At 40.5% G+C, this 23,956-nt stretch overlaps 1 protein-coding gene across 1 annotated transcript in view; it reads left to right on the forward strand.

Moving 5' to 3' along the window:
• The window catches only part of SPMIP4 (sperm microtubule inner protein 4), a 48,566-nt gene that overhangs the window by 19,808 nt on the left and 4,802 nt on the right, over positions 1-23,956 (forward strand). The window contains exons 4-9 of the mRNA XM_017864792.1: positions 383-454; positions 5,904-5,933; positions 9,291-9,472; positions 12,964-13,052; positions 22,405-22,579; positions 22,886-22,977. Coding sequence (XP_017720281.1) covers positions 383-454; positions 5,904-5,933; positions 9,291-9,472; positions 12,964-13,052; positions 22,405-22,579; positions 22,886-22,977 — 640 coding nt within the window. The remainder of the gene's footprint in view (positions 1-382; positions 455-5,903; positions 5,934-9,290; positions 9,473-12,963; positions 13,053-22,404; positions 22,580-22,885; positions 22,978-23,956) is intronic.

Raw genomic sequence — 23,956 nt, forward strand, 5'->3', positions numbered from 1 at the left:
CATCTTAAAAAAAAAAAAAAATCAATCAATAAAATAAAAAGTTTTAAAATTTTAAAAAAGAAAACTACATCTTTTTTCCCCTGGTTTAAAATGACACCTTTGGTCAGGCACAGTAGCTCATGCCTATAATCCCAGCATTTTGAGAGACCAAGGCAGGAAGATCTCTTGAGCCCAGGAGTTCAAGATAAGCCTGAGCAACATAGCAAGACCTCATCTCTATTTATTATAAAATAATAATAAATAAAATAAAATGACACGTTTTCAAATATTGAATTTCTACATATATGTGGATGTATTATTAATCTATTTGTCTTTTACTATCTCACCATTATATTGTGTTAATTTTAAAACATGTTTAATTTAATCTTTTCTTTCTTTTCAGAAAGCTTCCTATTGAACAATTTTATTATTTGACCCAGAACAAAAAAAGTGATCTCTATGGAAATGATTCTTTGTAAGTCTGGGTTTTTTTCCTTATATAAAATCAAATAACATTTTTAAGTGGAAATGAGTTGTATGAGACATTTTGAAAGCCCCAAATGGGGACTTTTAGAGAAAAAAATTATTCCTTTTTTAAAATAGAGACAATTAATGCCAGAAACCAAGATCAAACAAACAAAAGCAAAAAAATAACAAACCAATAGTTTTAGTGTTTAAAAAAATCAAGAAAAAAACAGGAGCTGATGAATAGTAATGTTCAAAGGGATTCCTAAAGGTTATCTTGGTCCATTTCCCTGCCTTTGACCTACTTATGTAACCTAGTAAGAATCTGCTACATTTATTGAAATATCAATAGAAAACGCCATAGTGGCCCTCAACAAATTTGCAACCAGAATTTTACGAGGATAGAGTTTTTTTATCATCTGCAAATAACTCCTAATAACACTTCCTAAGTATCTTTTTTAACATAAGCCATACTTGTTAATTTAGCCATCACTTAAAGGTATTCTTTTCAAGTGTATTATTTTATTATGCTTTTAAATAGTTTGTCATGTACATTACAAAAGCATACATTTTTATTTTTAGATAAAAATAAAACACAGCTGGGGGCAGTGGCTCACGCCAGTAATCCCAACACTTTGGAGGCTGAGGCGGGTGGATCACCTGAGGTCAGGAGTTCAAGACCAGTCTGGCCAACATGGCGAAACCCTGTCTCTACTAAAAATACAAAAATTAGCTGGGCATGGTGGCAGGCGCCTGTAATCCCAGCTACTCGGGAGGCTGAGGCAGGAGAATCACTTGAACCCAGGAGGCGAAAGTTGCAGTGAGCCAAGATTGCGCCATTGCACTGCAATCTGGGCGACACGAGCAAAACTCCGTCTCAAACAGACAAACAAACAAATAAATATTAAGCACGACAGCATTGAAGTAATAATGAAACTATCACTTATTTATTAAGAAGTACTAGTTGTTGATAGGTAAAAATTTAATATACAAGTTAGCCACTAGATGGCGCCAAAAAGACAAAATTTGTGGTTGTCTTGGTTTATCCCTTTGGGATAAGTGAATTTTGCAAAGCAGATGTGAAGGATGGCAGTAAAATTAATGGACTGATTTAGGTCAAGGAAGAGGTGTCTCAGCATTTGTTACTTTCATTTTATCTTTTCAAATCTTGAAGTTTTAAAAAAGATTCTATATTTTAAATGTAAATTGTTTTTTTTCCATTTCAAATCAAATCAATTTTAGGCATATGCTTATCAATATTGTAGTGGAATTTGTCACATGAGAATAATTTTAGATGCTAGCTTAATTATATATTATATATATTATGTTATATATAGTTGCCAATCTATTAATAACAACTCCAGATTCCTTGGATTCATATATTCATCACTTCCCTGCCCTTTGTGCCCCCACCATCTCTCCAACTCAGTGATGTCAATGGAAGACAGAACATGCTTTTCTAGTTTCATGCCCACAGATTTAGAGTTGAAATTTAAAAAGATATAAACTTTTATAGTTCATGGGAATCTCGTGTTTATAATACATTACAGGATAATAAATTTATATGGCTTACCTGCCACTTTCTGGGGAATATCTGCTAGCATGGAAGAACATGTAAAAAATTAAAGTGTATTCAATTTTACTGACTTTTACTATCAAATTGATAACATTCTGTTCATTTTTCACGCCTGAAGTCTTTCACAATTTTATTTGCATAGGCTGAAACGAATTGTTGAAATCCAATGTAGATGGATGATTACCCGTCTTTAGTCGACCTTTTTCCAGGTCTGCAGGATTATTTCTTGGCATGCAAGGTTCGGAGTAATTAGTAAATGCACAGCCTTGGAATGAACTGCTTCAGAAAAGGCATGCTTCCAGGAACTTGGTCCGTTTTGTTCTATTCTCTCTCTGCTGACCAGGCAACATTTACTATCATGAGATATCAGCAACCCTGAGTAAAGGTAGAAAGCACACATGGTACTTAAATATCCTCTCCAGCCGGGCCATACTCGGGTCACTTTAGACCATGAAATTGCACCACATGTATAATGTCGGGCTTCCTCAGAGCACTTTGGCTACTGCCTGATGATGAGAGTAAAAGTCAGAAAGAACCAAAGTTGTCTTATCATTAGAAGTAGTCATCCTGGCCTGGTGCGGTGGCTCACGCCTGTAGTCCCAGCACTTTGGGAGGCCGAGGTGGGCGGATCATGAGGTCAGGAGATCGAGACCATCCTGGCGAACACGGTGAAACCCCGTCTCTACTAAAATACAAAAAATTAGCCGGGCATGGTGGCGGGCGCCTGTAGTCCCAGCTACACGGGAGGCTGAGGCAGGAGAATGGCGTGAACCCAGGAGGTGGAGCTTGCAGTGAGCCGAGATCGTGCCACTGCACTCCAGCCTGGGCGACAGAGCGAGACTCCGTCTCNCAAAAAAAGTGATCTCTATGGAAATGATTCTTTGTAAGTCTGGGTTTTTTTCCTTATATAAAATCAAATAACATTTTTAGTGGAAATGAGTTGTATGAGACATTTTGAAAGCCCCAAATGGGGACTTTTAGAGAAAAAAATTATTCCTTTTTTAAAATAGAGACAATTAATGCCAGAAACCAAGATCAAACAAACAAAAGCAAAAAAATAACAAACCAATAGTTTTAGTGTTTAAAAAAATCAAGAAAAAAACAGGAGCTGATGAATAGTAATGTTCAAAGGGATTCCTAAAGGTTATCTTGGTCCATTTCCCTGCCTTTGACCTACTTATGTAACCTAGTAAGAATCTGCTACATTTATTGAAATATCAATAGAAAACGCCATAGTGGCCCTCAACAAATTTGCAACCAGAATTTTACGAGGATAGAGTTTTTTTATCATCTGCAAATAACTCCTAATAACACTTCCTAAGTATCTTTTTTAACATAAGCCATACTTGTTAATTTAGCCATCACTTAAAGGTATTCTTTTCAAGTGTATTATTTTATTATGCTTTTAAATAGTTTGTCATGTACATTACAAAAGCATACATTTTATTTTAGATAAAATAAAACACAGCTGGGGCAGTGGCTCACGCCAGTAATCCCAACACTTTGGAGGCTGAGGCGGGTGGATCACCTGAGGTCAGGAGTTCAAGACCAGTCTGGCCAACATGGCGAAACCCTGTCTCTACTAAAATACAAAATTAGCTGGGCATGATGGCAGGCGCCTGTAATCCCAGCTACTCGGGAGGCTGAGGCAGGAGAATCACTTGAACCCAGGAGGCGAAAGTTGCAGTGAGCCAAGATTGCGCCATTGCACTGCAATCTGGGCGACACGAGCAAAACTCCGTCTCAAACAGACAAACAAACAAATAAATATTAAGCACGACAGCATTGAAGTAATAATGAAACTATCACTTATTTATTAAGAAGTACTAGTTGTTGATAGGTAAAATTTAATATACAAGTTAGCCACTAGATGGCGCCAAAAGACAAAATTTGTGGTTGTCTTGGTTTATCCCTTTGGGATAAGTGAATTTTGCAAAGCAGATGTGAAGGATGGCAGTAAAATTAATGGACTGATTTAGGTCAAGGAAGAGGTGTCTCAGCATTTGTTACTTTCATTTTATCTTTTCAAATCTTGAAGTTTTAAAAAAGATTCTATATTTTTAAATGTAAATTGTTTTTTTTCCATTTTCAATCAAATCAATTTTAGGCATATGCTTATCAATATTGTAGTGGAATTTGTACATGAGAATAATTTTAGATGTAGCTTTAATTATATATTATATTATTTATGTTATATATAGGTTGACCAATCTATTAATAAAAATCCGATTCCTTGGATTCACTATATTCATCACTTCCCTGCCCTTTTGTGCCCCCCACATCCTCTCCAACTCAGTTGATGTCAATGGAAGACAGAAATGCTTTTTGTTTCTGCCCACAGGATTTAGAGTTGAAATTTAAAAAAGATATTAAACTTTTATACTAGTTCATGGGAATCTCGTGTTTATAATACATTACAGGATAATAAATTTATATGGCTTTTACCTGCCACTTTTCTGGGGGAATATCTGCATAGCATGGACAGAACATGTAAAAAAATTAAAGTGTATTCAATTTTACTGACTTTTACTATCAAATTGATTAACCATTCTGTTCATTTTTCACGCTGAAGGTCTTTCACTAATTTTATTGCATAGGCTGAAACGAATTGTTGAAATCCAATGTAGATGGATGATTTACCGGCCGTTCTTAGTCGACCCTTTTCCAGTGTCTGCAGGGATTATTTCTTGGCATGCAAGTTCGGGTAGTAATTAGGTAAATGCACAGCCTTGGACATGAACTGGTTCAGAAAAATGCATGCTTCAGGAACTTGGTGTTTTGTTTCTATTCCTCTCTGGCTGCAGGCAACATTTACTATCATGAGATATCAGCAACCCTGAAGTAAAGGTAGAAAGCAACATGGTACTTAAATATCCTCTCCAGCCGGCCATACTCGGGTCACTTTAGACCATGGGAAATTGCACCACATGTATATGTCGGGCTTCCTCAGGCACCATCTTTGGTTACCTTGCATGATGATGAGAGTAAAGTCAGAAAAAGGAACCAAGTTGTCTTATCATATAGAGTAGTCATCTTGGCCTGGTGCGGTGGCTCACGCTGTATCCAGCCACTTGGGAGCCGAGGTGGTGCGGATCATGAGGGTTCAGGAGATCGACCATCCTGGCGCAACCGGTGGAAACCCCGTCTCTACTAAAAATACAAAAATTAGCCGGGCATGGTGCGGCGCCTGTTTTTAGTCCCAGCTACACGGAGAGGCTGAGGAGGAGAATGCGTGAACCCAGGAGGGGAGCTTGCAGTGAGCCGAGATCGTGCCACTGCACTCCAGCCTGCGGCGACAGAGCGAGGACTCCGTCTCAAAAAAAAAAAAAAAAGATGAGTAGTCATGTATCTTCACTGCAAATGGAAAATGCAGAAACAGTGGTGAGCAGGACTGAGGTTAGAATAAATGGATGGAAAAATTAACAGACAACTGAGATAAGGAAACAACATCTCTGTCTTGTCAATATTCAGGGATCCAGAAAGTTAATCAAGAACATTATCTTAATGGCATTACGGTTTGAAAATGGGGTTCATCATTATTATTCTTTTTTTTTTTTTAAGGCAGACTTTTGCTCTGTCACCCAGCAACTTCCTCCTCCTGGGTAATCCTGAGTAGCTGGGATTACAGGCATGCACCACCATGCCTAGCTAATTTTCTTTTTGTATTTTTGGTATTTTTGGTATTTTTCTATTTTGTATTTTGCCCAGGCTGGTCTCAAACTCCTGAGCTCAAGCAATCGCCTACCTTGGCCTCCCAAAGGTCTGGGATTACAGGCGTGAGCCACCATGCCCAGCCTATATCATTAATCAAGTTTCTAATAGGAATATAAACCTTTAAAAGCCCTTAATATAAGTTAGAACTTATTTCCTGTTTTTATTCTAGGATACCCAAACCGCCAAATTCAACAGTAAGGTAAGTAAATAACTTATATTTTCCTTCTCTGTTATAATCAAAGAAAAAACATTGACATTTCTTATGTCTCCGAAGTGTGAAAACAACAAGTGAGACTTTCCATGAAAACTTTTCTTTTGTTTGTTTATTGTTTTGTTTTGTTTTGTTTTGTTTTGTTTTTGAGACGGAGTCTTACTTTGTCGCCCAGGCTGGAGTACAGTGGTGCCATCACAGCTCACTGCAGCCTTGACCTCCCTGGGATCAGGTGATCCTTCCACCTCCCAAGTAGCTGGGACTACAGGTGTGCACCACTATGCCTGACTAATTTTTGTAATTTTTGTAGAGATGGATTCTTTCCATGTCGCCCAGACTGGTCTTGAACCCCTGGGCTCAAGTGATTCGCCCACCTCGGCCTCCCAAAGTACTGGATTACAGGTGTGAGCCATAGTGCCTGGCCTGAAAACTATGTTTTAATAGTGGGAAGGAAAGGCTGGTGCAAGTCCAGGGTAGCATTACTTTTATTTCTCTCCTATTATATCCTCTGCAAATCTTTTTTAGTACATGTTTTATTTTCATATAATTTTAGATTTATAGAATTATTGTGAAGATAGTGTGGAGAGTTCCCATATACATCACACGCAGTTTCCCCTATTGTTAACATCTCACATTAATATGGCACATTTGTCACAATTAATGAACCATTGCTGATGCATTACAATGACCCATGCTTTATCCATGCTTTATCCAGATTTCCTCAGTTTTTCCCTCATGTCCTTCTGTCCCAGGATCCCATCCAGAGTACCGCATTACATTTAGTCATCATCTCTCCTTAAGTTCCTCTTGGCTGTGACAGTTTCTCAGACTTCCCTTGTTTTAATGACCTTGACAGTGATTAGGATTATTAGTTAGATATTTTGTAAATGCCCCCAAATTGGGCTTTGACTGATACTTTTCTTATGGTTAGAGTGGGATGATGTATTTGCGGAAGGAAGACTACGGAGCTAAAGTGCTGTTTTCATGACATCGTAGCAAGGGTACATGCCATCAGCATGATCTATCCCTGGTAATGCTAACCCTGACCGCCCCACAGAGGTGTCCTCAGCAGGTTTCCCCGCTGCACACACACTCTTTCTTCCCTCCTTTCCATACTGCACTCTAGAAGAAGCTCTCTGTGTGACTGTGTGCAGCCCACACTTAAGGTATCTGGGTTTATACTCCACCTTCTTGAAAGCAGAGTACCCTCATAAATTATTTGGCATTCTAGAATAGATACATGGGAGACGTATCTATTCCACTCCATTTATTTATTTATTCAATCACTTATTTCTCTCAGTATAGACTCATGGACATTTATTTTGTACTTTAGTACTTAGGTAGCAATCCAATACCACTTTCTTTTATTACTAAGATTGGCAATGAGGAGCTCTTTGAGTTTGCTCCTATATTCCTTTGACATTTCCCCATCATTGTAGGGTTTTGGCTTTTTTTTTTTTTTTTTTTTCCTTTTAGCATTTCCTTTCTTTCTGTCAGTCTAAGATAATCCAGGCTCATCTTATATAATAGCTCCCAGAGTGGCCGGGCACAGTGGCTCACACCTGTAATCCTAGCACTTTGGGAAGCCAAGGCGGGCAGATCACAAGCTCAGGAGTTCAAGACCAGCCTGGCCAACATGGTGAAACCCTGTCTCTACTGAAGATACAAAAAATTAGTCTGGCATGGCAAGTGCCTGTAATCCCAGCTACTCGGGAGGCTGAGGCAGGAGAATTGCTTGAACCCGGGAGGCAGAGGTTGCAGTGAGCCAAGATCGTGCCATTGCACTCCAGCCTGGGTGACAGAGCAAGACTCCGTCTCAATAATAATAATAATAATAATAATAATAATAATAACAACTCCCAGAAACCCTGGCTCCTTTGATTGGAGACAGGTGTTAGAAGCCGAGATCTGAGCACCCAGTGTCCTCCGTGCCACGGGAGTCCTCTATCAAGCTTAACAGAAATTATTAAGCTGCCATTTAAAAAGTTGTGTTTCAGCTAAAGACCTATTCAAAAGGCTATTAAAATTAATGTCTAGGTTTTTTTGGTTTTTCTATTTTTAAAAAAACGACGACGTGAATAACCCTTGTCTTGGGCTTTTCAAATTCTCTTCATAAACAGTTTGAAAAGTAAAGTCCTTTTTGTTAGGTCATATTTCTTCGATTCACCTTTCTGCTTGTAGCCTGGCAAGTTCCAAGGTGGGCAGCCGGAAGTCTGAGATCAAGGCGTCAGCCGGGTTAGTTCCTTCTGAGGACTGTGATAGAGACTCTGTCCCATGCCTCTCCCCTGGCTTTTGGGCTTTGCTGGTGATCTTTGGTGCTCCTTGGCTTATAGATGCATCATCCCAATCTCTGCCTCATCTTCACATGGCATTCTTCTTGGGTGTTTGTCTGTGTCCAACTTTCCCTTTCTTAAAAGGATACCAGGTGTATTGGGTTAGGGGTCCACCCTGCTCCAGTATGGAGTAACTTGGTCTTAACTAAGTATATCTGTAATGACGCTATTTCCATACAAGGTTACAGTATGTGGCCCTGGAGATTAGGACTTCAATATATGGATGGGGGTGGAGGGGAGAAATTCAACACATAACACTTGGTCTTGCTTTTTTCTACTTAATTTTCTTGTTATGAATAACATTTCTCTATCCCATGGACTTCCTAATTTTGCTTTTCTTCTGGTTTAGACAGCTCCCACATGGTTTTTTTTTTTTAACCTCTGCCAGTTCTCCAAATGATAGGAAAATTATATCCCTATGGTCTCTTTAACGTGTTTATTTTTTCCTTCAGTGTGCTAACAGTTTTTGGCTTTTTTATTTTGAAGCAGTACTGTGTATATAAACAGGAAGTATATTTTGTTGATTGATTGCTTAAAGAAACAGATGCCCTGGGTTGAAAGGTCATTCCAAGATGGTTAGAGATCACTTTGCTGAAGCAGAATGCCCAAAACAATTCCTGGGAGCCTCTTAAAATAAGACACAGTAATTAAAAGCAACTAGAAATTCTTCCTATATACCATTCTAAAACACAAAACTCATTTATTTTCTGCTTTATATTTTTTATACCAATTATGAAACTTATTCACTGATAAAGAATTGAGCATGATTTGTTTTTAAATTAAATTTAGTTTTATCTAGCAAAATTAAGAAAATGCCCTGTTTTATGGTATACATTCCAAGAGAATGCCAACTCCATGAGCACAGGGACATCGACTCACTGTCCTGTCCCCCAGCATTAGAACAGTTTCTGCCATTAAAAAAAAGGTCCCAATAAATATTTGGTGATTAATTTTTTCAATCGTACTTCTTTCTGTTGTTTTCATTTTGTTTTGTTTCCTCAATAAATCTTAGAGAGATCTGCTTGCCATATCCAATTGAACACCCCTACCACACACACACCTGTCGCGGCGCCATGTTCCCCACCTTCACGTCACCTGAGGACCTCTACACAGGCATTAAAGCCCGCGCCCAGCAGCCCTTTCCTCCCACGGTGCCAACCAAGGCTTATGATTCAACAGTTTTGAAGACAAGAGGTAAAATGTGATCTAGAATCAGAACTGTATTAATTCTTATTATTGGGGTTTCTTCAATAATAAAATTAAAGCAAGGAGCACAAAGGACTCAAGTCACAAATGTGTGACTCAGTAGATTAGGAAACTTGTTCTCAGCTGCAACTTTACAATCAGCTGGAGCGCCAACACCGACCCATCAAATTGGACACTCTGCAGGTGCTCCCAAACTTTCCCCTAGACACAGCCTCCCATGTTAGAATCAGAAACCAAAACATTGTAGAATTGGTGGTTTTTATTCCACTTCTATTTTTATTTATGTCCTGCTCTCATGGTTTAGTTTTTAAAAATTTCATCCTAGCCCAGGTGATCAGCACAAGGGACAGTGTTTGGATCAATCATAGAGTGATGTGGGTGCAGCAGCAGTGATAGAATTGAAAGATCCCCATTAAAATAAGATGCAGAAAGCAATGGGAGTAGTTTGTTCAGTCCTTCTTCACACCCTGGAGCACGTTCTCCCAGATGCAAACCTTGGAGTCTTTGTGAATGTGTTTTATCAGAGAGGACAGGAATCCCGTACGCTAGTCATCAAATCTCTCCCACACTAGACACTTTGGTCTTTGCTGAGGAGACCTACGCATGTGCGTAAACAGAGAGGCCACCTCTGGAGAAAGAGTGAAAACACTCAAGAGAGAGGGATGAAAATGACACATGGCAGGCAAAGGCAAATATTTGTTGCATGCGCTTAGGTGAGGTAGAAAAGACTCAAGAATTGTCCTATCCTGCAGTTCCTCTACACATGAATATTTGGACCAAAATGCAAGGACAGAATATTGCCATCATCAGCCTCAACCTCAGTGTCTTATTAGCAGACAGTAACATTTTGAAAGCTAGCATAGTAGAGTATGTAAGAGCATGGATTCTGGAGTCAGATGCATGAGTAGAATTCTGGATCTGCCACTTACTCACCTGTGGTCCATGGGAGAGTTTCTGAACTTCTCTGTTTTGCTTCCCAGTTTGCAAAATGGGAATATTATTAATAGTACCCACTTATCAAATAACAGAGATAAATGTTAGCAGTTATTCCCTTACCCTGCTAGCATATAATCACTGCCGTATGTGTGTACCATGCTGAACTTTCCCATTGCCTCTCAGACCAGGCAGCATTGGAAAAAGGCAGTGAAAGCTATATCAAGTATACTGGCTGTTAGTGTTGGGCACCATGCTTAGCTACACAGCAGAAGTGGGGAGAGATGGTGCTGTGCAAAAGAGCTATAAATGTTCTAAAGGAAATGATAGGTATGATACCTCAACAAGTAAAATTTGTATGACTTTGTTACATAAATTGTCAAAGTAAATTTCTTTTTCTCAATCCTGAATTCAGTAATTTCTGAAATTATGTGAAGTACATATAGTTAGCAAGAAATCACAGAAATATGTGTTTAATTCATATCAACACTTTTTTTTTTTTTTGAAATGGAGTCTTGCTCTGTTGCCCAGGCCTAGAGTGCAGTGGCACTTTCTGGAACCTCTGCTTCCCAGGTCCAAGTGATTCTCCTGCCTCAGCCTCCCAAGTAGCAGGGACTACAGGCGTGTGCCACCACACCCACCTAGTTTTTGTATTTTTAGTAGAGACAGGGTTTCACCATGTTGGCCAGGCTGGTCTCGAACTCCTGACTTCAAGTGATCTGCCCACCTCAGCCTCACAAAGTGCTGAGATTACAGGCGTGAGCCACCGTGGCCAGCCCATAAAAACACTTTCAATGCAGTAGTACACAAGGAACTGAAAACACAAGTTGTCCTCTTAATTTCCTGCTCTTCCAACCCTCTACCTCTCTCCAACCATTCAGTCACTATTAGGGAATTTTTAAAAGATGAGCATACTCTAACAACCCTTATCAAAAAATCTTTCCAGTAACTAGTATGGCATTAGGTTTCTACTCTTTCACTTGTTTTAATTATTCTTTATTAGTAATAAGAAGCATGGGCCAAGTGTGGTGGTTTGTGCCTGTAATCCTAGCACTTTGGGAGGCCAAAGTGGGCAAATCACTTGAGGCCAGGAGTTCGAGACCAGCCTGGCTAATATGGCAAAACTCTGTCTCTACTAAAAATACAAAAATTAGCCAGGCGTGGTGGCGCATGCCTGTAGTCCTAGCTAATTGGGCAGCTGAGGCATGAGACTCTCTTGAACCCAGGAGACAGAGGTTACAGTGAGCTGAGATCATGCCACTGCACTCCAGCCTGGGTGACAGAGAGACTCTGTCTCAAAAAAAAAAGAGAGAGAAAAGGAAGGGAGGGAGGGAGGGAGGAGGGAGGAAGGAAGGGAAAGGAATAGAGAGAGAAAGAGTAAGGGAGGGAGGGAGGGAGGGAAAGAAGGGAAGGAAGAAGGAGGGAAGGGAAGGAAGGAAGGAAGAAGGAAGGAAGGAAGGAAGGAAAAGGAAGAAGGAAGGAAGAAGGAAGGAAAGGAAGGAAGGAAGGGAGGAAGGGAGAGAGGGAAGAAGGAAGGAAGTTAAGAGTTCAGGCTCTAGAATCAGATTGCCTGAGTTTGAAGTCTACCTTTGAGATGGGGACAAATCACTTATTCTCTCTCTGCTTCAATTTCCTCATTTACTAAAGTTGGAATAACTGTACCTTTCTTATAGTAATGTTAAAAATTGCATGTGATGATATATATAAAACAGTACAGTGACTGACACATGGTAAGTGTTCAATAAACGCCTGCGCTTGTTCTTATTACATATGAAGATGGGTGTTCAGAACATTCTTTAACTTGAAACTTATCACGAGAGCAAAGCAAGCCATGCTGTTTGGTAAAGCTTATCAAATTATAAAACAAAATCTAAGAAGCCATATTGTTTAAGATGTTCCCTTTCAATACCTTTTTGGTAAGCAAGTACTAACTCAGTTTCAGAAAACTTGATATTTAGGCAGAGAAAAGCCAAAACAGGTAATATAGAAATGTATTTGTTGAGCCCCCAGAGACCAGAAAAAAAGATCAGAAAGAGAATCCAGGAACACTATTATTTACCTAAGATCTCTCTCATTAAGAAGAAAGGTGAAGTACTAGTGACTCCTGTTACTACTGAGAGCACTAGGGTTAAAGACTCATTCTCACGCTGTGTGGCCCACATGCTGCTCCTGTACATGCTCAAGAATTCAAGAGCAACAAGCCAAGTGTGGTGGCCTGCCCTGCCCCTGTAGTCTTAGCTACTCAGGATGCTGAGGTAGGAAGATCATTTGAGCCCAGGGGTTCAAGTCCAGCTTAGGAAACATAGCAAGATGCTATCTTAAAAAATATATAAAAATAAAAAGATCGCTTCTCGGCCTTTTGGCTAAGATCAAGTGTAAAAATAAAAAGGAATTCAGGAGCAAGCTGAATCTCTCTAAAGCTGTAACTACATAGGTAAAAGTACACCAACATCCGTCTCTACCTTATATTATCTCATTTCTATTTATTCTACCTATTAATCCCTTAAAAAACTGTTCTTATTTATTGCTTTTCCTGAAATTTTCAGGTAATCCTTATAGATATGAACTGATTGATATTCCCATGGATTCAAAGAAGAAAGCACTGACTTGGCCAGGTCAGGGTGTATATTATGATGTAAGTATCTTTTTAAATGTGTGTTTAAAAGAAAGTAACAAATATTTTAGTCAATACATTTATAAAAATCTAGGCTGGGCATGGTGGCACATGCCTGTAATCCCAACACTTTTTGAAGCCAGGGTGCACAGATTGCTTGAGGTCAGGAGTTTGAGACCAGCCTGACCAACATGGTGAAACCCTGTCTCTACTAGAAAATACAAAAATTAGCCGGTTATGGTGGTGCATTTCTGTAGTCCCAGCTACTTGGGAGACTGAGGCATGAGAATCGCTTGAACCTGGGAGGTGAAGGTTGCAGTGAGCCAAGATCATGCCACTGCACTCCAGCCTGAGCAACAGAGTGAGACTCTGTCTCAAAAAAAAAAAAAAAAAAAATCTAAAAGATTGTTTTCATTTTCCATGTGAATGTAAAATTTGAGATTTTGACTGTGATTTACATTTTCAATTTTCTTAGCTGATTTCATGTACTGTTGGTAGTTATGGAACATTCCACAGTTACCAAAAAAAAAAAAAAAAAAAGATTGCCCCCAGGAAGATGGTGGGGGAGGGGTGCATTTCTCACACTGTGTTCCTCCAACCCTATTCTTATGGCTTATAATACATCCAGTCACTCCAAATATGCATAGAGTAAATGGAAGATTTCCAGAAAGATTTACAAGCTATTATTGTTCCAGCCATATTATCATATTGATGTCAAGTCTAAAATGAAATAAAGCAATAGCCACCATTTATTGAGAAATTGCTACACACCTAACTACTCTAAATACATCATTTAACACTTTCAATAACCTCCTAAGGTTAGCATCATCGTTTTCATTTTATAGATAAGGAAACTGTGACTAAGAATTTGTGACTATGTCATGATGACAGAAATCAGGTTTGTAAAGTTCTAGTCTCTGACTTTAACCTCTGCCCCATAACTCCACATGGATAAAAAGAGAAAATTATAAATCAAGAGGGAAAATATCTAGACATTTGAAAATAATAATAGCTAACATGGTTGGTGAGAAGCAGTGCCAAGTGTTCTCCATATATTATCTCGTGGCATCCAGCAATCCATGAGATAGGCAAGTGAGAGGTTGGAAACATTTGAATTTTACTTGGCAAATCATTATGACAGACCCAGCATGTGGTCGCTGCCATGTCACAGAGTCATCTATAAAGTAAGTCATTTCCTGTTTGTTTTTTGAAGTTAAACGTCAAAAAGAATTCCTAACGAATCATCTGTTTTACTGGATCTCTTTCAGTTTTTAAGCAAAATCTATATCTAAGCAACCCAGAAATATGAGAGGTTATTCTAGAACCCATCCTATCATTACATGTTCTTATAGCCAAAGGCTCCAGATCTGTAGCTAAGTTTCTTCCTAGTCACATTTTTCTAAGTTTTCCTCATGTCACATTCCTTGGCAGCCATCCTGAATAGCTATCCTCTGCCTGAGTGTAAATCCCGATACTTTAACTGAGGTGCAGAGACCCCTCAGGATCTGCCCTTACCTCCAGCCTGCAGGCTGGCCCCACTGTCTGGTTCCCAAACAGGTTCATGGCATTTCCCTTCCTGGAAGCCCTCCTCCAAGGCCTCTCTGCCCAATACTTGTTAATTCAAGGCTCAGCTCAACCCTCCTTGTTTCTGTTGTGTAGCAAAGAGAACCAGGTCAGGAGGCCTGTGTGCTTGCTGGTCACTCCTCTGTTGCCATTTGCTGCGTAAGTTATACGAGGCAGATTATTTCCCTTTTCTGAGCTTTAATTCATAAAACATATCTGGGTAATTTCACTAAAATCTGTCCTGTACATTTCACAAGATATGCAGATCATATGAAAGATTCAAAACCTAGAAAACACTATAATTTGTAAGGCATTATTATTACTCCAGCAGAAATGATAGCTCCCTCTTCTGACTTCTACCACACATACTGTAACCAGTAACTTTTCACATGTACTTCATATTTCACCAACTAAATTATGAGTTATTTGAGAACAGAACATGTTATGTGTATATCCCCACAGTGCATTATACATAAATATTTTTGGCTGATTATTTATTTCTTATTTCTGATGGTTAATCCCACTTTCTTAATCTTTATTAACTGCTCTTAATTTTCAACCTTTCAGATTTTCTTCTGGCTCATCCCTAACTCTAATCAAGTTTTGCATTTCCCTGGACAAAGAAGTAAAAATAAAATAGATACTGAGCTTCATGGGAGTAACTCATGACTCACCTTTTTTTTTCTCTAATCTCTAGGATAATACCCTATACTTGTCCTTCCTATTTTTCCTGCCTTTCATCATTTAATTGGGGGAGGTAATCTAAAGCATTCTGTATCTACAATGCTCTGTTCCCATTAAAGGATTTCTTTTTTTTTTTTTAAGAAACAAGGTCTCGTTATGTTACCCCGTAACCAGAAAGAAGGAATTGTTGAGTATAGCCTACAGCTGCCTCCTCATGTCTTTTAAGTTTGGCCTAAAGATTTCTCCATATAGAATGAACTGCAACCTAACTGGATGCATAAACAGAGTGTAACCTACTGTTGTGCCAATCACCTAGTTTTGGCTGTTTCTGTGTCTCAATTCTGTTTTCTGTAGGTCACTTTCCTTTTTCTGTCCATAAACCTTCTTCCACCACCTGGCAGTGGCAGAGTCTCTGAACCTATTTTGGTTTGGTGACTGCCCAGTTTATGAGTTGGTTTTTGTTTAATTAAATGCTTTAAATTCTAAAATATATAAATAAAAATGAGAAACAAAAAACAAAGAGATAGCCAGACGCAGTGGCTCATGCCTGTAATCCCTTTGGGAGGCACTTTGGGAGGCCAAGGCGGGTGGATCACTTGAGGTCAGGAGTTCGAGACCAGCCTGACCAACATGGTGAAACCCCGTCTCTACTAAAAATACAAAAATTAGCTGGGCGTGGTGGGGCATGCCTGTAATCTCAGCTACTCAAGAGGCCGAGGCAGAAGAATCACATGAACTTGGGAGGCAGAGGCTGCCGTGAACCGAGATGGCACCACTGCACTCCAGCCTGGGTGAGAATGAGACTCTATCTCAAAAAAAAAAAAAAAAAGAGAGAGAAAGAGAAAGAGAGACAGATTCTGTCTCATGCTGCCTTTCTCAGGTCTATTAATTATTTAACACCAGGCTGGAGTGCAGTGGCTGTTCACAGGTGCGATCATGGCACACCATATTCTCAAACTTCTGGCCTCATGCATTCTCCTGCTTCAGTCTCCTAAGTATCTAGGACTGCAGCTGTGCACCACCACACCAGACTCAGGAGGATATTTTTTATAGTATTTACCTTTCCTATTGCCAGAGCAGTGGTCCTCAACCTTGCCTGCGCATTAGAATCGCCAGGGGTGCAGGCTACAATTAAATCATTCTCTGAGAATGGAACTCATAGCAAGAATGCCTTGTTTTTCAAGGACTTGTGACTTGCATTTCTGGGATAATAGTCTTCCCTCTCCTTCTACTGTACCCAGGGAAGGAGAAGGGATACTACCAACCTGATACACAGGTCCAAAAATGTGTCACCCAGCTGCAAAACAGAAAACTCCAGGAACCCTATGTTAGTACTTTCCATCCAAGCCAATAAGAAAATACATATAACATACTGCTCCAAAACTTATGAGTTCTGTGACCTGGGTAACATACTTAATCCTTCAATACCTGGTTTCCTCATGGACAAAGCAGGAATAATAATAAAATCTACCTGATAGTGCCATCCTGAGGATGAAATACACAGAAAAGCACCCAGCACGATATTCGTACATCGTAAGCTCATAATAAATATTAGCTGCTATTATTATTATTAATTATTATTATTCCAATGCTTATAATATTTTGTTGACCTAGCAACATAAAGAAATGGATAACCTTGGAAAGGAGAATATTCCACATAAGAACGTTAACCTTTTAAAAATTAATTCCCGGGGCTTCATGTTAACAGAGTGTGTTAAATGTCGTTTTCCCTCCTCCTTTCACGTTGCATGTGGATGCAGCAGCTCTGCCTTCAGCAGCTACTGAGATCAGGCGCCCCTTTCCCACCCAGACCCCAGAGCTGCCCTAGCTTTGCCTCTTTGGACTGGCCCAGTTTTCCAGAGTCATTAGTGGTCATTGCACTTATCACTCTATTCGGGGCCTCTTCTGCTACCCTTCTCTTCCTGCTGAGATCTCTTCTCACTGACCATTTCCATCCATTACCGAATCAGTCAACATTCCTTTTCCTTTTCCAATTGGCAAACATAAATAGGTTTTATTTTTGTTTTGAGATGGAGTCTCGCTCTGTCACCCATGCTGAAGTGCAGTGGCATGATCTCGGCTCACTGCAGCCTCCACCTTCTGGGTTTAAGTGATTCTCCTGCCTCAGTCTCCAGAGTTGCTGAGCCCACAGGTGAGCCCCACTACGCCCAGCTAATTTTTGTATTTTTAGTGGAGACAGGGGTTCACCGTGTTGTCCAGGCTGGTCTCAAACTCCTGGCCTCAAGTGATCCTCCCTCCACGGCCTCCCAAAGTCCTGGGATTACAGGTGTGAGCCACTGTGCGCGGCCCATACATAGGTTTTAATACTTGACTCTTCTGGGCTGTATCATTGCTTACTCAAGTGGCTGAAGACTTTTGTCCAATTTCTCAAGAGCTTGAATGTCTAGCCTTAGCTTTTAGGATATGAGAATAGTCTCTAGGATGAAATCTACCTTGTAATAATTTTTTTGTTAAGATGAGATATAATCACAAAGGTCAAGTGCCATAAACCTCCTTACCTTGGACTTTTTGAAATGTTTTTAACAAAACCATTTTCAAAGCCTCGCTGAGAATAACACAACGTTCATTACAACCCAGTTTTCTGCAAACCTAAATATTTGGACAGACCTTTGGCTTCCCTTTGAGAGAGAGCTCACCAATATCACCCCTTCAAAGGGGAGCAGTTTTTCTTCGCTCCACCTGCCATCTTTCCAATCTAAAATGCCCATCCCCATCCTAGAGATACTTTCCTCATTCCAGGGACAGTTCTCTCTCCAACATACCACCCATACTCCACACTCATCCTTAAGTGGCCAGAATGAATTTGGTAATCATGTGGGGACCTCCTTTAGAAAGGAGTCATCTTATCAAATAACTGGACGCCCACAGTGCACCTCTCCGTGGCCACCAGCACCCTGTGCCCCCTCCCACCTGTTCAGACCCATTGACATACAAGGGGCCCAGAATGGGAAACAAATGGTCTGTCTCTCTCCTCATCTACTGTCTCACACCACGAATGTTCCCGCCATTCCATCTCAGGCAGCACTGTTACCCAACCAGGTGTCCTCTTCTCCCTTCAACCCTCTCTTTCCTAAGCCCTGACTAGATGCCAAAAATAATTCTCTCTGCCAGTCTCTTATTTGCTCCTTCTCTCCATCTCTTTCTCTCTCTCTTCATTCCAGATGTAAATGAACAAAGTGCCTTATCATAACCTGTTAGTATAAAAATGGTGCTAATACAATAGAATTAATTAAAATATCTAATAAAGAACCAGTATTCCCAAATGCTAAGGCCTCTGCAAATGGCAATGTGGTCTCCACAGTAAACCTTTTAACCTCCCCTATTTAACCTGGTTAAGCCCCATCATTCAAGACTAAAATAAAACAAACAAACAAAAAAACTATATTTGCTTTTTTTGTTTCATTTAATATATTACAACCATGTTATATTTAGTGACAATTTATGGAGTTTGGTGCCTAGCACAGAACTCTCAAAAACTTTTGCATGCAATAGGTATTCAGCAAGTGTTTAATAAATAGGTTATGAGTTACATATATTATATGAGCTATGCTGGGAATGTTACCACAATTTATATAGTACTATTCCTCTGAGAATATATTCCAAATTCAAAACAACTAATGTCACTTCTTTGTAGACTGGAGTGTCTGCCTAGAAACTAACATCTCAGGAACTGTAATTCCTTTCTGCTGTGGGCTTATCTTCCATATCAGATACAAACTCTACCCTGAGTTTAGTATATTGAGCCAATGAATACCTTTGGAGTGAATGATTTCCACCACCCCTCTCTCACTATCCTCTCAGAGTAACATCCCCTTAACATACTGAAAACTGATCAATTCCCCTCTCAAATGTTTCCTGCCTCTTTAGTCCCTTCTCAAGACATCACAGGCTACAGTAAAATTTCACATTGCTTATTTCCTTTCCCATGCCCTTGAATGTGTTTCAGTAGGTCTCTGTTGTTAGTTCCACCAGTGTAAGACACAAGATTAATCCAGCCCCGTAGAACAATATTTTTTTAAAAGCCCCTCTTGGCTGGGCATGGTGGCTCACGCCTGTCATCCCAGCATTTTGGGAGGCCGAGACAGGCAAATCACCTGAGATCAGGAGTTCAAGACCAGCCTGGCCAACCATGGTGAAACCCCATCTCTACTAAAAGTACAAAAATTAGCCAGGCGTGGTGGCGGGCACCTATAATCCCGGCTACTTGAGAGACTGAGGCAGGAGAATCACATGAACCCGGGAGGCAGAGGTTGTAGTGGGCGGAGATCGCACCACTGCACTCCAGCCTGGGGGACAAGAGCAAGACTCCATCTCAAAAAAAAAAAAAAAAAAACAGACCTTCTTATTTCCAAGTAAGCTGGCTCTGCAAATAATGAAAAGGGGATCAAAGGGGCTTTCTTTATCCCTGAATCAGTAAGACACATATTTGTTAAAGGTTTATAGGGGTAGCAGTGCCTTTTCCCATGAGTACTCTATATGTAAAATGGAATCACTTCAATCTCAAAGGGTTGCTATGAACAGCATAACCCTTAGGCCCAGGAACTTTAGAAGGCCCCACACTTCAGAGGGCCAGTTCTGGCCTTCCACTGGCTGTGGCCCTTTCTGTGGAGCAAGCGGGTATGTTCATCCGGAGCCCATGCTCCCCTGTCTCCCTCCCCTGACCATGATCTTGAACCACAGAATTCCCTGACCAAATGGCTTTGAACCCAATCCTAGGCCCTTCTTGGGGTCTATTCCTCAACTCCATCCTCCCACGGGTTGGCAGTGCTGCCAAGCTGGTATATACTTCATGGCCAAAGGAGTGACCAAAATATGACTGCATGCCTATTTGCTAGAAGTGGGGTGGGGGGTAAATGGAGTGGGTAAAGAAGAAAGCAGTCAGGGTGCTGAGACCAGGGACCAGCGGCTGGCTTTTCCTGAACCACCCTGTCCCAGTGCAGAACTCGAAGTAGTCCAAGAAGTCCAATTTTAAACCTAGTCTTCCAGGTTGTTCCAGAGATATTTTGTCAAAGCAGGTGAAAGGAACATATTTTATGTAACATTTATTTACTTGATTTATAAATTAAACTATTTAGACAAATGGAATACGGACTTGCATTTTTTTTTTTTTGAGACGGAGTCTCGCTCTGTCGCCCAGGCTGGAGCGCAGTGGTGCGATCTCAGCTCACTGCAAGCTCCGCTTCCCAGGTTCACGCCATTCTCCTGCCTCAGCCTCCTGAGTAGCTGGGACTACAGGCGCCCGCCACCATGCCTGGCTAATTTTTTTTTTTTTTTTTTTTTTTTTTTTGTATTTTTAGTGAAGACGGGGTTTCACTGTGTTCACCAGGATGGTCTCGATCCCCTGACCTCGTGATCCGCCCGCTTCAGCCTCCCAAAGTGCTGGGATTACAGGCGTGAGCCACCGCGCCCGGCCCATTTGTACTTTCATCCCAGGCCCTCAAGTGTTAAGGGTGGCCCTGGCTGTAAGGGCTACCCAGCAGCCTAATGTTCAAGAAATGCTAGTTCCACACTTGCCACCACTATCCATACCTCTGCTCCTGCTGTTCCTTTGGCCTCCACATCTCTGCGCATCATTCAAGACCCAGTTTCTGCTTATAACATGACATGGCCTCTCATCTCCACCCTCCCTCCCTGTTTCCCAGGTCCACTTCCCCATTCAGGTGGAGTCAATCTCTGCCTTCTTTGAACTTTCAAATAATTGTGTCTCATGGTCGAGCATGGTCTATAATCCTAATGCTTGATAGGGTGAAATAAGAGGATCACTTGAGGTCAGGAGTTTGAGACCAGCCTGGGCAACATGATGAGACCCTGTCTCTACAAAAAGTATTTTTTTAAAGAAAAAGCCGAGAGTGGTGGTACAGGCCTATATTCCAGGCTGTTCAGGAGGCTGAGGCCAGAGAATCACTTGAGCCCAAGGGTTGGAGGTTTCGGTGAACTATAATTGTACCACTGCAGTCCAGCCTGGGTGGCAGAGTGAGACCCTGTCTCTGAAAAAAAAAAAAAAATAGTACTATACAAATTTCCTTGTTTTTTTTTTTTTTTTTTTTTTTTTTTTTTTGAGAGGAAGTCTCACTCTGTTGCCTAGGCTGGAGTGCAGTGGCGCGATCTCCGCTCACTGCAAGCTCCGCCGCCTCCTGGGTTCACCCCATTCTCCTGCCTCAGCCTCCCTAGAAGCTGGGACTACAGGCGCCCGCCACCACACCCGGTAATTTTTTTGTATTTTTAGTAGAGACGGGGTTTCACCTTGTTCGCCAGGATGGTCTCCATCTCCTGACCTCGTGATCCACCCGCCTCGGCCTCCCAAAGTGCTGGGGTTACAGGTGTGAGCCACCGTGCCCGGTCCATAAATTTATTTCTTTTATGACAAAGAATTACTTTTTAAAATCTTTTTGTCATTTGTGTTTCATGCTTTATCTCTGCTACTAGCGTTCCTGGATGGCAAGATTTGTTTCAGATCCACGCTTGTTTCTAACCCCTACTGTGCACATATAGGTGCTCAGTAAATATTAAGTATCATAAGAGAGATACTGAGAAAAGGTGAATTTCTAAGTAACCAAAAAGACTGCAGTGAAACTCACTTATTCACTCATGTTTACATGCATAGCTCTTTTGAAAATATAAAGTAAAACTCTCTAGTTATGTCTGAAGAATGAATATTTCATTTGAATTTGAGTGATGTAAACTTCATTGGAAATTCATAAAGACATCAAATGGTTTCATTTCAGGCATGGAAGGAAAAGTAGAAGCCATACAATTTTAGTTAAACTTAGCCAAACGAGCACCTCAGAACCCTTTGTATTGCTAATAAAATTTCATTGGAGGTAGAGTATTCAGGGACATTTCTCCAATACACATTATCAAAGTCCCTGCTAAGGCAAAAGACTTTTAGAAAACACCTTACCATTTTTTTGATAGAATATTGTGTTTAACTCTATATATGGTTCCAATTATAGCAATTAGTAATTAACTAGTAATTAATGACCAAAAAAACCAGTATCTGACTTCAGCCTGGAATTTCCTTTGCGTCTTTCCTGCTGAGATGATGAATCAGCTCTTATTCTACTAGATGACATTAACAGCAGTAATCTTTATGTTCATATTTTAGTTTCCTAGAGGTGTTGAGAAAAATAAGCCAGTATTCTACCCAAAACCTCCTAAAACCTTCGCTCCTAACACTTCTTTAAATTCATGGGACCCTATTTGCTCTGCCAAAGAAGCCAACATACAAAGAAATCTTGAGAGGTCCCACTGGCTCACTTCGTACACTCATGATTTTACAGGTATGAGTTCACTTTCATAACAAGTACAAATTAGAACAAAATTGGAATATTTAACAAATGCTATGACAAGCTTTCAACTTCTCATATTTTTGCCTTTTTCTCAATCTAAGTATTTAAATCCTAAGTAATAGGAATTAAGGTGGGTGGTAAATTTCTCTTCATGGGTAGCTGGGAGGTAGGGTTGGTTTTCATTTTATTGGTTCTAATTATATTACAAAGGGAATGAGTAAGTTTTCCTATAAAGGGTAATATAACTGCCATTCTTCATTTACCCTAACAAAATAATAAGACGATGTTTCCATTAAGGTCTGGGGCCCATGGACCCCCTTGAACTGGATGATTACCATGAAAAGGTGGTAGCAGAGTTAACAGGACAGATAGGATTTGACCCAGAGCCTGTAAGTAATTACAGTCAACTCTCAGTTATTTGGGGGGAAAGTGCTGGGCTCTTTCTTGCTTTGCCACTTTTTGTGTCATGGGTTTTAGCAACCAAGTTAGCAAATGGAAATTTTTATTCATTTTAGAAGTAAATTCTGAGCTGATTTGAAATGGTTTGAATACTGTGTCTGCTGTTTGGGAAAACAAGCAAGATTTATTTTCTTGGGCTAGGCGCGGTGCCTCACACCTGTAATCCCAGCACTTTGGGAGGCCGAGGCGGACAGATCACGAGGTCAGGAGTTCGAGACCAGCCTGGCCAATATGGTGAAACCCTGTCTCTACTAAAAATACAAAACTTAGCCAGGCATGGTGGCGCTCGCCTCTACTCTCAGCTACTCAGGAGGCTGAGGCAGAAGAATTGCTTGAACCCGGGAGGCAGAGGTTGCAGTGAGCCGAGATCATGCCACTGCACTCCACCCTAGACGACAGAGTGAGACTTCGTCTCAAAAAAAAAAAAAAGATTTCTTTTCTTCTTCAGAGTGTTTTTTTTTTTAAACAGATTTTCTACTGTGCTACTGTTGCTGAAATAACTTACAAAAGAAGCAGTTTACAAAAGAATTTAACTAATAATTTAATGAGATTCCTAGTAAATTCCGTAGATCTTTGCTTTTTTTTTTTTTTTTTTTTTAGACAGAGTCTCACTCTTTCCCCAGGCCGGGACACAGTGGCCCGATATCAGCTCACTGCAACCTCCACCTCCTGAGTTCAAGCAATTCTTGTGCCTCAGCCTCCAGAGTAGCTGGGATTACAGGCATGCAGCACCACACCCAGCTAATTTTTGTATTTGTAGTAGAGACGGAATTTCACCATGTTGACCAGGATGGTCTCGATCTCCTGACCTCGTGATTCGCCCACCTCGGCCTCCCAAAGTGCTGGGATTACAGGCGTGAGCTACTGCGCCCAGCCCTTTGCATATTTATATATCTTGTACATTACCAT

Source organism: Rhinopithecus bieti, unplaced genomic scaffold (genome assembly GCF_001698545.2).
Source record: "Rhinopithecus bieti isolate Rb0 unplaced genomic scaffold, ASM169854v2 scaffold_79750, whole genome shotgun sequence".
Lineage (NCBI taxonomy): Eukaryota > Metazoa > Chordata > Mammalia > Primates > Cercopithecidae > Rhinopithecus > Rhinopithecus bieti.